Below are 15,807 nucleotides of genomic sequence, written 5' to 3'. Positions count from 1 at the left end.
GACGAAAAACGCTAAAGGCGTCTGCAAGCAACTCTTGTCGCTCCTCTGCGTCACTTCGCACAGCATGGGCACCGAGCGTGTCCGCGGCAGCCATCGCCTGGGCATGCATCTGTCAACGGTGAACGACCGACTTGTCATCAGTGTCGAATGCCTGGGCACCGCGAGGTTTGACCCGCGTCCGGCGGTGGAGGCCTTCCCGGCAAACAAAGACAGGCCCAACCGTCAGTCGGACCCGGAGAAATGCAAGCAGCGTGAATTTGCCAAAAAGTTCTTCCGCTCCGAGGGATCGCTGTCAAGTGTACTGGGTCACGTTGGGAGTACGTGTGTCAGCGAAATGTGGCGTCATAGAAGCTGTTTGATTCCTATTTCTATTTCTTTAATTATTATTTTATATATTTTATATATATATACATTATATATCATATATTTTATTTTTATTATTATTATTCCCATTATTATTTTTAGACTATTTCGTGCCGAGTATTTCAAGCTCATGCATGCCCGACTCCACGCAAATGCCATTCAAATAGACACCCCACTGGCCATGTGGCGTTCAAGGCCAAGAAGGATGTAATCGCTGAGTTGTTCAGGCAAGGTGTTTGAGGTATGGTTTCCAGATACAACAGACTTCAGTGGGCTGTCGATCAGTGTTGTGCAGGCAGTGCAAGATTCCAAAGCAAATCACCTTTTGTGCGACATAATGTATGACTACGACAGGTTTCGGGAACAAGACCTGCAATCGAATATCTCAAAAACGTCGCTGTAACCGGTTGGTGGCTGGCGGAATTCACGATGGCTGTTCTCGGGCACCAAGTACCCACCGCCCAGTATAAGCTGCAGTGGCCAACGCCCCTTGGTCTTACGGTAACTGCAACCTCTGCCATTGGTGTTCTTTCTCCCAAGATTGTGATCACGCAGGCTCAAAACTGTTTTATGTCAGCTGCTTCCTTTCCCTTACCTTTCCGGGCAACGAACCCGATGATAGAACAATAGGGGCATATTACACTTCCCGGTCAGGGGCTTCAGGGCTATTTCGTTACAGCTTGGGGTGCCTGCCGGCTGCCATGTCGTTGACGCAGAGGCGGGATCCCCTGGCAAGACGGAAACTTTAGGGGGATACGCCACGTATTTGTCACCTACCTGACGTCGCAGGACCAATGACCCCGCTGTTCAGCCCCAGATAAATGCAGGGGCTCTCACTGATGCAAAATATTCTTATCGTCGCAGGTGTTGAATAATTCACATAGACTACAGTTTGGCATAATGGGACGCTGGCTGAAATGGGAAGGAGAGCCCTCCGTTCGATACCGGTGGCCTGCCTGACAAAGGCCTTCCATCGTTGCATTGTGGACTCTCGTCGTAACCTCTCATTTCTGTTGTTGTGGCCAGGGGGCCTCTACCACCGCAAGAAGCCCTGGCATTCGGCGTCCCGTCCCTGTCCCTGTCTAGCAAATGCTGCCCTGGCCGACTCGTCCCCTGCCAACACTGGACCCTCTTCTAGGCACATGTGCCCCTGCGCAATAAAAATGCCTTCTTTGCTTCCAGAGTCCCGACCAATGCAAATCGCGGGTTTGACCATGCCAATAGCACAGCAATAGAACCATAGCAATCTCACATTGTCCCTGCTTGAGCAATGGGCCCTCATTCTCTGACCTGACGCTGGAGTATACTCTGGTGACGAATCTTTTGCGTGTCGCGGTGGGTAAGATTTCACCACTGGAGTGTAGCTTTGCAAAAGGCAATTGGTGGGGCCGACCTGGGAAACTCTAGCATAAATACACTAAAAACAGGTCACTTCCCGGATTTGCTCCAATTTTACGTCAACTTTACGAAATGGGAGCCCTCCCCCCTCGGCCTCTTAAAAGAATTGATTTGTGGTCCGCCCAAATAGAATGGGAAACTAAAGCCCTGGTCTAATACGTTTGCTTGCTCTGTCTCGGTAAGTGATGATGTCGTTCGGCATCATTATGATTTTGTTTGGCGTCGATCGTCGAAACCAGGTGTCGGTAATCGACGCACGGTGGATGTTACATGGCTTCAGACATTGCTGCACGTGCACGGCCTCGGGAGCAGCGAGTGGAAGTTTGCGCGACTGTTAATTTCCGCCACGGAAATCCCGGCTGGTTGCCGCAAGGTAGGGTGCAGGCTGCAGCACAGCACTCGCGCTAGACATGTTCGACATGGCTTGTGCTAATGGACACGGTTGGACGCTCACCTCTATCGGTTTCGTCCGTTGGTGTCCATCGCCAGGTTCTTGTACCGTTTCATCAAAATAGTCACGTCGAAAGGAAGCACCATCACTACAACGGTTCTTCTGAATGTAGACGGCTCATAGCTTGGTCACGTTTCTTTTTTTTGTGCAGCTGAAAAAACAACACCACCTGCTCCATCCCGTATAACTTAAAACATCACCTAAGTTGTTCAGTGCCTTAACGGAGAACATTATTCGCATAAATAGGACAGTAGTGTTAGCCTTATTTCTCTGAAAAAAAAAACAGGAGAATAGATATATAGTTAGGTTGATATTTCGACAACATTCTTTTATCGAAACAAAAGTACAAGGAATTCAACATTTTGAATTCACTTACGCTATTGTTTGCGATAAAAGCATGCTGCCGACATATCAACCTAGCTGTATTTCCATTATCCTGGCTTTTCCGAGGAATAAGGCTAAAACTACTGTCTTATCAATTCGAAACATCGTTGATTAATACAAAAACACTTTCACAACACAAAAAACTGGTCCGGCGTCAACACTTGGTGTAAATCGTATAAAGAACATGCAACATGCAGGAAAAAAGGCAAAACTCAAGTAATAGAAAGGAGACATTTAGAAACGTGACTAGCTAAGTGAGGTGCACTATTAGACATTGAAAAGCAGTTTTCGTTTTCTTCAGCCCCTTTACCTGCGGAACAATTAGCAGAAGCCTTCATAAAATTTGATATAATTTCTACCTCCTATTTCTAATGTCCGACTTGCACATGGACTCCAGAAGGTTGGGGGGAGGGGCAGACTTGAAGTTGAGGGAGGGCAGATTGGACAATGAGTGAGTGGGGGCAGGGCCCACCCAAAAGAAAACAAATCGATACGTATGTCCACGCCTTTAAAATGATTTTCTCAACTGTATTGCAAATTACTGATGGGTTATGATATAACAAGCACCACACATGTCCATTACATTTTTCTTGTCTGACGGCATGCAGATTTGCCTGGTTTTCATTCGTCGCAGCGGTTATTTTCCTTTTAGATCCATACAACAACGCGACACGAAGCTGGGAGAGCCTATAAGTCCAAAACGCTTGAGCCAAGAACCGTTTGTCACCAACACTGTCATAGCGGTTCCTGCACACAGCGCTTCGCGTCATTCGAGTTTTACTAACTGAGTGATAGGATCTGTAAAATGACGCTGTAGGGCAGAGGTGTCATTTTGTATACTTTCAAGGTAGGGGGGGGGGGGGGGCTGAGCCCCTCACCCTCATGCTAATTTGAGTCTCATCAATGCTCTTCTGAGCCTCCCCCAGCGCATGGGGGACAAGGAGGAAAACGCTGGGCCAATGAATGAAGTGTGGAGTCTCGGCTCCTACCTGTCCATAAACGCTGGGTTAATGAAGCGTCCAAGCTGCTGGAACATTGGGTACCTAAACACATCACTATCTACATTATCATCACATAGGTAATGTATCACCTTTGTTATAATGACATCGGCGTCAAATGTGATGTTATTGCTCGACATTAGAACCATTTTGGATCAGTAAAAATATCTTCTTTATTCAAGTGCAGGGTCGTAAACCAAAGTGGGCGAAAACCGCGGAAAAATCAGGATCTGGGAGCTTGTTAGGACAACTCTATTGGCTCAGCCTCCCCAACCCCAACAAACGATTTTACAAAGAGTCGTCTCTGTTGCGGGGGAAAGAGAGAAAGAAATAGAGAGACAGGGAGAGGGAGAGGAAGAGGAGAGAGAGAGAGAGAGAGAGAGAGAGAGAGGAGGAGAGGAGAGAGGAGAGAGAGAGAGAGAGAGAGAGAGAGAGAGAGAGAGAGAGAGAGAGAGGAGAGAGAGAGAGAGAGAGAGAGAGAGAGAGGAGGAGAGAGAGAGAGAGAGAGAGAGAGAGGAGAGAGAGAGAGAGAGGAGAGAGAGAGAGAGAGAGAAGAGAAAGAGGATAGAGTAGAGAGAGAGAAGAGAGAGAGAGAGAGAGAGAGAGAGAGAGAGAGAGAGAGAGAGAGAGAGCAAAGAAAAGGGCGAATAGGACAGCAGCGAAATGAGGGTAAGGGAATGATTTAGCATCCACCAGTCCATAAATTCTCAGGGCTGGGCACCTTAGCGCCTGTGGCAGTCGCCGTCTGACCGTAACTCCTCCGAACTCCTCGATGGCGAGACCGTTGAGACCAGGCGGCTGTACTGGTCAGACGGATAGCGGGGAAAACTGGCCGCACCCCACGCGCGGAGGATGTACCGTCTGCCGTGCCTCGGTGGCGGGCCGCGGGATTCGGGTAAGACCTGATGACTCGATGGCGAGACGCCACGACCGTCTCGGTGGCGGGCCACGGGATTCGAGCAAGACCTGATGACTCGATGGCGAGACACCGCGACCGTCTCGGTGGCGGGCCACGGGATTCGGGCAAGACCTGATGACTCGATGGTGAGACGCCGCGACCGTCTCGGCGGCGAGACACAGGATTCGAGTCAATCCGCGATGACTCGGCAGCGAGGCGTCGCGGTCGCCTCCTCCAACCACCCAAACACAGCTGGTGAACTGCGGGATCTCAGGATACTGAACGATGATTCAGCCAGTTCGCTCGCAAGTTGGCTTTACTCATGTCATCACCACTGCACCACTGCGGTCGCTGATCATCGGGTGCGTCAGACACTGTCTTTTAGTTCAACTCGAAACACCTGAGGTTGCGGTGAGCATAGTTGTATTGGTGGCCTTCCCGGACACACTAAACAATTCGAAACACTGCGTACTATTGAAGCTGACGCCCGTTGTGCCGGTATGAGTTGACCTCGTGTTTACCCCCCTCCCCCGTGACCAGTCACGAGGCAGCGCACCTCGCCCCGGGCCGGGGCCGCCTTCCGCTCCGGGCGAGGCGCCGCGCCCACGCGGTCTCGCAGCTCGACCCACCACGCGGTCTAGCGGCCGCACGGCGAACGCCGTGTAGTTACAGACGTCGGCCGCAGCGGTGATGACGTCACAGACGTGTTCGTCGCTATCGATTACTCGCGCGATCGAGTTCCGTCTAGATCCGAGAGGTGGGGGTGTAGGACACCGATCGATCTCTGCTCTCCTGGCATGCTCCATTTGCCGAACAGGCCGAGGCCACCCTGGTCTAAGTCAATGCGAGTCTTAGCCACTTCGGTGGTGTCGGCGCAGCTAGCTGTGCTGGTCGAAGAGCTTGATCCACATGCCTCCTGAGCAAGTAGGAAGTACAGCTCAGCTATCCCCCTCCTAGCGGCTTCATCATCCGATGAGGGCGTTATGAAAGGCGACTATGACGCAATCGTTCAAGCGTTTGATTCGATAAATATGCTTCACTTCTGTTGTTCCAGGGATTCTGTACTCACATGTGACGCTATGTCGATGTCGCGCGATACATTTTCGGAGATGATAGTGATTAGCATAAGCCTGTCACAGGCGTGTCTATGCCTATGGGATGTCACCGTCGTATGCGGGCAACAGCGCAGGATATATGACATTCAGCGAAGCTTCACTCTGTCCTCTCAAGCGCGACGTTTGTTGATTATGGAAGCGTACAGGACATCATCATCTTCACCGCTGGGCGTCAGCGGCGTCTGGACCCCCTTCTCTGACTCTGCCTGGTTGATGCTTTTCCGCTGCTTTAGCTCGAGCATGTGCGGCAGGGTGGGATACATCCTGGACGAATCCGTAGACAGCTGGTTGCCGACCGTCTTGGAGTACTCTCGAAGAAAGTCAAACAGCACGACGCCGTTCAGGTTCTTGGTGAACAGCCAAACGAAGAAGAAGTCAGAGAAGGTCATGCTGTTGACAACTTGTGACACTACGTGCATGTTGCCAACGTCGCGCGAGTGGCCTTTCATTTGCAGGATCCATACGCGCAGCACGGGCGAGACCATCATGGCGACCCGCCAGACCAGGTTTGCCGCCGTCACTGCCGTCAGCAGGATGAACCAGAACCACATCACTGCATACAGCTTCTCGTTGAAGATGTTCACCGGCAGGATGCAGATTGAGTCCACCCGTTCCGTGGTGCCGGATAAGCCGAACAAGTGGAAGGTGCACTTGGTCTGCTTGGGGAAGGTGTAGTGGGACGGGTCAATTGCCTTCGGATCTTCAGGATCATACTGGATCAGCTTGGTGCCGAGGGTGAAGAAGTTGCCGCCGAGGAACTTGTCCACTAATGCGATGTTCATGACAGCGTTTAACAAGTTGAGTACCTCGCAAAATACGTACTGGTAGGCGTACCAACGGCTGCAGCCCTGGCTGTCTAGCAGGTAACGTATCACCTTTCCCTGTCGCTCTCGGCGCTTCTTTTCCTCTAGTTTCGTTTCCACCATGCTGTCGACTAGCTTACGAATGCGATGGTCCTCGAACATCTTCCATATCCAGTGCGGTATGTAGAAGCTGACGCCCTGCAGGAACAGCACGACCGGCACCCACTGGTAGTAGGTGATGTGATGTTTCTCGTCTTTCTCCGGGTGGCCAGGCCCGATTCCGATCACAGAAAGCTTGTCGTCCCCTGGGGGTCAAGCCGTTACTGAGGCGGGCTCTCGTGGCGGCCTGTCTCGGCCAAACGACAGCAGCACGTGGCCCGTTTCAAACGGATAAACGTTGAAGGCTAAGCCCATAATTAAAGGAATCGTTAGGCGTGAATCGAAGATAATAAATATGAGTGGACGGATCACTGATGCTGAAAGCTCGAGCTGCTTTGCCCATTGCAATAGGACAGGGTCAAAAGGCACAAAATGACACTAGATTATCAATAAGACATCGCGTATGATGGAGAGAAACATTGTTCACTTAAATGCAAGGCTGTTGTGTGGAAAGATATCCTGGGGACATTGAAGCAGTATCGCCCCTGTTAGCTTTGCAATGCAATGGCACCCAAGCTGTGTGGGCACCATAAGCAACAGCGGCCTGTTCCGCATGATTCTTGTCATTGTCTTCCTTCGTGTGCGTCTCTTTCTTGACCATTGCACCACTCTGGCGCTGACTATATCCCGGTCTTTGGATATAATGGGCTCAGACCTCCTACCCTGCTCCTCATTAGCTATTACGCACCGATCTGGTTCGCGCTTCCGAAGTACTTCTCATATGTGAAGGTGCCTGTGATCCAGCAGTAGGTCTGCATCACATGTTGGAGACGATCTGACGACGCGCCCGTGCAGGCAATTGGCTTCCCTGTGAAACGAAATGAACATGACTGACGTCCGGTAAACATCTGTGTGATATTCACACTGCTATAATTCAGTAATCAGTTGTAAATGAACCGACAAATAATGAGTATGTCAACAGGCAAGGCGAAATAAACACTTATATCTTACAAACTAAGTATAAAAAACAGTCAAATATGAATCAGCCGCCGTGGCCAGAAATTGGAACATGTGGTTATCAACAGTTCGAGTGTGGTCTACAATGCACGTGATTTTGTCATACAGAAGGATGAGGCGATTCTGTCAGTGAGGTTGTGGTAAGACATTTTGTCATACAGAAGGGCGAGGCGATTATGTCAATGAGGTTGTGGCAAGACATTTTGCCATGCACAAGGGTGAGGCGATTTTGTTAGTGAGGTTGTGGTAAGATCTTTTGCTCTAAATAGGTGCTGTCGCTAACAATGGCAAATTTACGATAGCCGACGGCCGATTTGAAAACATTTGGAGGAATGGGACTGAAAAGCAGACTGCTCTGCTACGGCTCCAATCTCAGATGGGTCAGCTAACTGCTTCTACCACTGGGCCCAGTCATAATCTGTGGCACTCCAAGCAGTCGATGAGAGCTGTTCAAAACTAGCTTGACGTGCAACTGGTAGACCAAGTGACTAAATAAAAATATTGTATACCGAATGTGCCAAGGTCTGCATTTCCAAAAATGTGGTCCTGAGCTGCAGACACCGTAATGGCAAGACCTTGCTCTGGTTGAAGTGATAGCCTCTGTGAGCCCCAATCAGCTTGGGTTCTTGTTTTAAAACCGTGGTAGCCGAAAAACATTGAAGCAGACTAATGATTCCTGAACGCAACCGGCATACATCGCGTTCTTTCTCTGTTGCTGCCCTGACAAAGTAATGCATATGCACTGTGCTGTGTGTACTGTACCGACCGGTGCTACCGAGCCTGATGGGATCTCACGCCCTGAGGTCTTCAGCCGGTGGTGGTGGCTGTCGACATGCCCTCGTCACTGGCTGACGGAGTTTCCCCGACCGCATGACGAGGCCGACAGCCGACCTCGCCCACAGCTCCGGGGGTTTCCGGCCGTTGTGTGACGCTTGAGGTGAGTCACCCTTTCGATGTGCGGTGCGTGGAGGGATGATTATGAGCCAGTGAGGCAATCACTGCTTCTGTGAGATATGTTTAGGATGTGAACTATGGATTCCGTTAGAATTGCCTTTGCTATTTGTGGACATGAATCTGAGCTTTTTTTGAGTTTCTTATACCAATTTCGTTTCAAGCGACCATATTCAGAGGCCTTCCTGCGATGTGCTCCATGCATTTTCAGCGCCGTGTCACCTCCCCCTGCCACCAATCGCAGAGTGGCGGTTGTGCGCCCCCCCCCCCCCCCATCATCTGGCATGCTACGGCATTATCGGCTTTTGTTCTTAGCCTAATACGTCGTTTTCACTTTTGCTTATATTCTGTCATTGCGTAAGGACACTTCTCGGATTGCTATCGGTCATCTGGGATTGCACAACACCGTTGATCAGATCTGATTAGAAAACTGCCTAAAATACGGATGAGTACTGAAACAGATTTAAAGTGCGCAAGCGCCACAGATTGAGACAGACTGAAGGCCTCCGAGATATATCGCAGGTGAGCCTGTATTCCGGCCGTCCAGGAGATCGCCCCCACCACGCCCCAGGGCCCAGGTGGCACGAAACCAAGACTACATTTCAAAACCGGCCTCGCCCCTCGTTGCTGACCTCGATGGCTAGGGGTCAGGGTCTGGTGCTGCTGGACACGGCCAGCCGCAAAGTAAACTTGGTAAGCTACAATCAGAAAAACTAGGCTGCGAAGACTTCTTCTTTCCATTTTTATCATCAACTCAACTTTTTTCAATGCCTACAACCATTTAACTGGTCGGGAGGCTGTTCAGACAAAAGTTAGATTGAAAAAATAGAATGGAAAACAGTTCGACGAAAAAATACAGCAACCAAAAGTCGACAAGGTAAAGTCAAATCGGAGGTAGTCGAAGGACAGAAGGTCAAACGACAAAGAAAAGCCATCGGGGATGAAAGTCGACATGAATAAAAGTCAACAAGGATAAAAAGATAAGCGGAAAAAGTCGAGCCACGAAAGTCAAAGGAAAAACGTCGAGCCACAAAAGGTCGACAAAAATAAAAGTCGACCTGGATACAAATTGAAACGGAAAAAGCGAAAGCGCAACGTCAAAAGTGATTAATGTCAAAGGCTTAAAAGTCGAAAGACATAAAGTCGACAAAGCACTAATTTCGACAGGGTCGAAAACACTTCACCAGCGTGAACTGAAAATATCAGTGGAAAACGTGAATCACAGCCTGATGTTTGCAAAATGAATGATGGGATCAGGTTACCATGGGCTCTTATTTGTGAAAAACCTATGAGAATCAGCGACTAGGTGCCTGTGCTTGTGAAGGAACCAGCGGGAACTAGGAGCCTATTTTTGTATATTTCTGTTTGCGATAAAACAATGACGACCGATAACCAGGGTACTGTGTTTGCAATACAACTAATATAATTCAGGAACCAGAGGGTGCCATTTAAGAAAAAACTGTCGGAATCAAGGTTCCAAGATCTTGTTTTTAGAAGGGAAGTGAGAACCAGGAGCCAACACTGAAAACCATGCACGTAAAAGTCCAAAACCAACACTGGCGAAAATACGATATTCACGACGGGCGACGCCGCTGTGCGCCGACTCCTGCCATCGGCGCCTGTGTTGCTCGCGACCGTCCCAGGAAATGGCTTGAGAAAGAAATTGCAGGTACGTAGAGGCTAGCATGAATAAGAGGCCTCTATGTATATTTCATGCGCAAACCGCCTAGCAGAATACCTAAAGCGATCGGCGATCTGATAGCCTTCGAGCGCGTTCCGAATGATAGGATCGTGAGCGCTCGAAGGCCGGGTTCTTGTCAGGAGTGCCTGCCCGGTGAGCGCGGGTGGGGCCAAATTAGAGGACCCAGTAATGCAAGGTAGCGAAATCCATGGAGTCCATAGGCGTACCTGAGTGCAATCAACGGCATCATCACTCATGCCAGGCATCTAATAATTGAGACCCACGCGTCTAAAACCTTTTGAGCTGTCTGCCTGTTTGCTGTTATCCAAATAGACGTTTACCACGAGAAACCTGTCCGATGAATTGTGGTTCTCGCTGTTGTGTATCCCTGTCAACTTTTATTCATTACAGCATTTCTAATAAGACATATATTACTGTCGGCTTCTTAAGTTGAGTTTTCTCTAATATTTTATGACTGCCAACATTTATCCCTTCCAAGTTTTTTTTCTTATGCTTCATTTATTTCTGTCAACTTTTATCCCGATGGACTTTTGTCCTTCCACTTCTTCCGACTGGATTTTTGTCCGTGCCGACTTGTATTGAATTCAGCCTTTTGACCATGTATATCTTTCGTGATCTCCTTTTGGTTCTTTGATTCTGTTCCGATTCGGCTTTTGTCTGTCGATGTTTGTCCTTGTCGACCTTTGTCACTTTACTTTTACTGGACTTTACTTTACTTTACACTTTACTGTCCTGGACTTTTTCTGGATCATCTTTTATGCCTGTGGGCTTCTTTTCCTTTCAACTATTTTCGGCCGAGTTTTTTGTTCAGTTTTTTTTTCATTTGAATTTATTCTTGGGGCCCAGTACAAAGTTATGACACTGCTTGCTGGTTTTATCCTAAAAAAAACTACGCTCATGTTAACGTCTGTTGCAGATTTGGGCTGAAGACCGACAAACCAGTTTACAACTAGAGAACGTAGTTTTCGGAGAGTTATCTATATTTTGTCGATGTCTTTTTCATGACTTGACTGTCATTTCTCTATTTCGGATTGACTCAGCCTTTCCATGACTTCCTATGGGCAGATCCCTGACGTGTGCAGCGAGCACCGTCACCGTCATCGGCCTTTGGACGTCAGATGAATGCAATTCTTCATCGCCAGGAGTACCGTCTATGCTCATTGGAAAGCGGACGTCGTCATCAATTGTTGAATGAAAGCTCACATTTGAGGGTTCAAATCTTTTTCCTCGTGGTGTAGCATCGTTTCTTCTGTTTTCCAGTGAAAGAATGCTACTATGCATCATCTCTGGCTGTTATTTTGCTCTATCTTTGGAGTATTTTGTTAGCAAGCACTTAGATTCCGCGTAGACTTGCAGCATTCCGTTCAATATTTTCGTAAGTTGTTGAGTGTATATGCAAGGAACAATACACATGGAGAGGGCAGTGCAAATAGCCTTATTCCTCGTAGAATAACTAGGAGAATGGAGAAATAGATGCATTGATATGTCGCTTACATGCCTTTATCGAAACGAATATCAGTGGGAAACGAATACCCTACCGATGTTCTTTTCGATGAAGGCATGCAGCCGAAAAATCAATGCATATATTTCTGCATTTTCCTGGTTATTCTACAAGGAACAAGGCTATTTCTGCTGTCTTATCAATATCTTCTTTCGTACAAATATTCCAAAGACAGTCAGGCATTCATGACGTCATAATGATGTTACTCAAACTTTGTCGTTACGTTGGTCACGTGGCAATCAACGCCCCCCGAAATATAATTATTGACTAGTTCACATGTGGCGTTTGTGAGCACAAATTCCACATATAACTGCTGTCAATTGGCTCTCAATCAATGTTGTGCAAGACACGATGATGTAATCAAACAATGACGTGTTGAGGGGCATCCTTAATACAAATGGAATTTGTGTTTTCTATAGCAGTCTTTTCCACTTAAAAATATAGTTATAGTTATAAGCGAGCTTACTTCATCATACCTGACGCTTGCTTCAATATCTTTGAATGTGGAACATTCCGTTTAGGTTGCTGATGTCTCAACATTTGGAAGTGTCTTTAATTGTCAATATTGTTAGGACAGACAAGTCAAGCCACTAGGGCCTCTCATATGATATTAATATATTATGACATAGTATATAACGAAGCATATGGCAATAATTATAATCACATGCCCTGGATGCTGTTCGCTGTTGGTTGCGGAAGTGAGAACAACAACGAGTAAAAAGGGCATGATTTATAAATGTCACTGAACTGTGTCAAACTGGCTATGCAAAACAATACGCGTAAGCCCGTTGGAGGGGGCGTCTACTTCGCGTATTGCCGCTAGTGACGTCATGGGTAATTTCAAATTTGAGCTGCAGTCTTGCGTCCCGGAAGAGGACAAGAGGTTCAGTGAAGGCGTCGGTTTTGATTCGGCAGTGGTGCTCTCTTACCTACTAATGAGTTGAGGGAGACGATAATGCAGAAGACGAAGAGAAGGAGTCGGGTCCACTTGTAGTGCAGCCGGAACACGATGTTATCTGTGATGGACTTGTTTTTTCCATCGATTTTGATAATGTCATGCAGTTTTCCGAAAACTCCCAGGAGAACCATGGTTTCTACGAGAAATGTATTAGAAGAGTGAATGGGAGAGCTTTAAACTGTAACCGAAGAGAACCATCAGCAAACTTGCTGAGGCTAATGATTGCACCCGCGGATACGACATACGGCCGCATAGGCACATTCTACAGGGATATAAAGGTTCGGTCAAACTGACGCTGCAAAAGCAGTTAGATGACATTCACAGTTGTGGCTCTCCAGTATGCTGCTCAAGATCCGTGATGGAGCACACCCCTTGCGTTTTTGCAACTGACAAAGGTGCGAAAACCTGTTTCAGACGTTTTTAATGACTGTTCACAAGCGACGGGCTTGAACGAAAACACTCATCTGTGACTAAGGAACGTCGGATTAAAACCTCAAACGCACCGACCAATATCCAGGGGTCCTCAAATCGAATCCTGAAGCTGCCGCAGCAAACACGCGCAGCATAGTCTAGACATGCCTCAGAAGTCCAGAGCCCTGTCAGATCGGTGACAAAACACAACGCTGCAGCGCAAAGCTCCCGGCCAGCGCACACTACACAAGCCAAACCAGATCAGATCGTGTGTGAAGACACGGCAGCCGACTGGCACCTACCACTGGAGGGTCGGGTCGCAGTACGTGCTTGACGGGTCGGCGTCCAGTGGCTGGCTCCTCGGCGGTCACTGCGACGCCGCCGGCTCGGTCGCGCGCGACACCCTGGTCGGAAGTGGCGCAGATAGAGCGCTTCCGACCAGGCTGCGTCACGGACAGCCCTCATGCGCCGTGGTGTTGCCACACTCGCTTTGAAGAATTCGATATGCGCGAAACTGTCGCCGACAGCCACTGCCGCGCCTCCCAAAATCGCGTGCAGCAATCGGACCGCGGGTGCACGTTTTGACAAGCGGCAGGCTCGGCCAAACTGTACTGTAGCTGAGACGAAATTCAGCGTATTATGAGGACGAGCAAATCGCTAGAATAGCTGGAATTCAAGGTGAGCTGGTGAGCTTTAAGACTCTTCTACATAACATCGAACATGCACTTTGCAGATCCAGAATTTTATGTAGCGTTTCAACGTAGGTTATCAGTCAAGAACGCGTGAAAAAATTGCGTATTCACGGTGAGCGAACGACTCTTTCTGGCATAACCCTGATGTGATCGTACTTATTGGCTCGACTAACCTATTTTTTGTTACCGTTAGCAGACGCCGTTCCCCAGAAACAGCTGACGACCTTCAAGAGAAGTTTGCTTTTTAACCAGCCTACGCATCCATACGCGGCGCTGACTATAAATGTGTCGTTTTGACGATGAGCGTCGATATTTGCCCACTCGCAGCTAACACTGGGTTTTCAGCGAATGCTGGACGTCTCTCCAATGTACCGAGTGAGGCGTCAGACGCGTGCAAGGCCATGTAGTATGGCCATGTAGGACGCGTGTGATCCGGTGTCAAAGACCGTCCCGCATCGACTGAAGCCCGCGAATAATATTAGGTGGAGAGCATGTCGCCCTTGGTAGGCTCACTAGCTTACTGTAGCCATCAAAGAAGAGCAAGGTGTAAGAAATAAAGCGCAAGATAAAACTTAGGATATAAAATAAGATTGGGAGGGTTCGTTCCGCAGATAAACGACAATAGGTTACGGCAACTTTACCCGATGAGTGAGGCTGCTATTAATTTGGCAACTGTTCCACCGCGAGAAAAATTGTTCGTAGTTTGGCGCCCTCCTTGTTTGGAAGGCGAGGTGTAACTTTATTTTTTTACTATTATATATTATTACTATTGTTCAAATTTTTCCGTTATATTTATATATTTTTATTATTATAGTATTATATCATATATTATTTATATATTTACCATTATATATTTTTACTATTATTTATAAGTTACTATTTTTCACAGTTCTTCGTGTGTCATGACTGCTAAAATGAGATCTAACCGCAAAAGCGTCTCATTGATTGTCTGCGATAACTTGATTTGATGTCAACGCCAGAAATCCACATTGCGCAGCACCGATCTCAATCAAGCAGCGAGAGCTGAACGATACCTTGACTTCGTGTGAGAAGACAAGACCTAACCATTTTTCAACATTTCCTAGTTTTGCGTTGCACAGGCAAACGTTAAATTCATCAAAACTTTTCAAAACACTCCAAACTAAACTCTTATACAAGGAATAAGCCTCGAAGAATGGGATGGTTGCATGCCCCTTGCAGCAATGTTTCGAATTACATACATGCATTCACAATTTTCGTTATTTCATTCGTTCCATGACCAAGGTACCTCGCACACTTTTGTTCACAAGTGCAAGAATATCCATTACCCATGGGAAGAAAAGCAATTACCGTGGTGTTTACAAAGAGCTAAGTTCATTTGGTCTTGATCTTTTCATTGTTATGTCACCGAAACCCGTTATGACAGCGTAAGCACACGTTTGACTTTCAGACTGGTTTCCAAGCCTCCGGTGGAGGGGGGGGGGGGAGATCGATTTCTTTCGTTGCTTATTGCGTTTGAAAACTTGTGTAATCACCGTCTGGCCTGTGTTAGTGTGATGTTATCGATTTTGTTGACGTTGAGCACAACACTATTTCCATGTCTTGTGTGTCCATGTCTATAAGTATGCCCAACTTACGGAGCTTGCTTATAAAAACATGGCTCACACTGAACGTTCCTTTAATCAAATTATCCTCAAAGCCCGCTTTCAGGCGCGCAGGAATTCACTTTTATGTTGGGCAGCGAGAGGGCAGCAGAGCCACGTGGTATGGCTGGCCCCATATTGAGCGCCCGTCCTAAAAACGCCACCACTCGGATGGTGACCAGCATACGGCAGGCTGATGCTACAAGGCCACTCCTCATTGTGGTGCCCCCGGAAACCTGGTGCCCACCCCCCCCCCCTTTCTTTGCAAAAAAGCTGTGAATCGGCGCAGAGAATCCGCTACTTGACACCGAAACACCAATTTGGTTTATCGGCCGCTGGTTAAAACGGTGCGGGGATCCCTCGTTTGATATTGGGGTCTCTGACTCATACGGAGCCTTTGTACTGTCTGAGTGTGAATGCGAACCTTTGCATCGTAATTTTTCG

General features: G+C 48.0%; 1 protein-coding gene across 1 annotated transcript; it reads right to left on the bottom strand.

Annotated features, from left to right (window-relative positions):
• Nucleotides 1-4,898: 4,898 nt before the first annotated feature.
• Nucleotides 4,899-13,454, bottom strand: LOC119107217 (innexin inx3). The gene is made up of 4 exons (XM_037230620.1): nucleotides 13,352-13,454; nucleotides 12,610-12,774; nucleotides 7,258-7,377; nucleotides 4,899-6,715 (listed from the first exon to the last, which is right to left on the bottom strand). The coding sequence occupies exons 2-4, from the start codon at nucleotides 12,767-12,769 to the stop codon at nucleotides 5,718-5,720; spliced, it is 1,278 nt and encodes a 425-aa protein (XP_037086515.1). The 5' UTR covers nucleotides 12,770-12,774; nucleotides 13,352-13,454; the 3' UTR covers nucleotides 4,899-5,717.
• Between the last annotated feature and the right edge of the window lie 2,353 nt (nucleotides 13,455-15,807).

This window comes from Pollicipes pollicipes, unplaced genomic scaffold, assembly GCF_011947565.3.
Source record: "Pollicipes pollicipes isolate AB1234 unplaced genomic scaffold, Ppol_2.1 Scaffold_6686;HRSCAF=7923_pilon_pilon_pilon, whole genome shotgun sequence".
NCBI lineage: Eukaryota > Metazoa > Arthropoda > Thecostraca > Pollicipedomorpha > Pollicipedidae > Pollicipes > Pollicipes pollicipes.
This window is presented reverse-complemented; position numbering and strand designations above follow the sequence as displayed.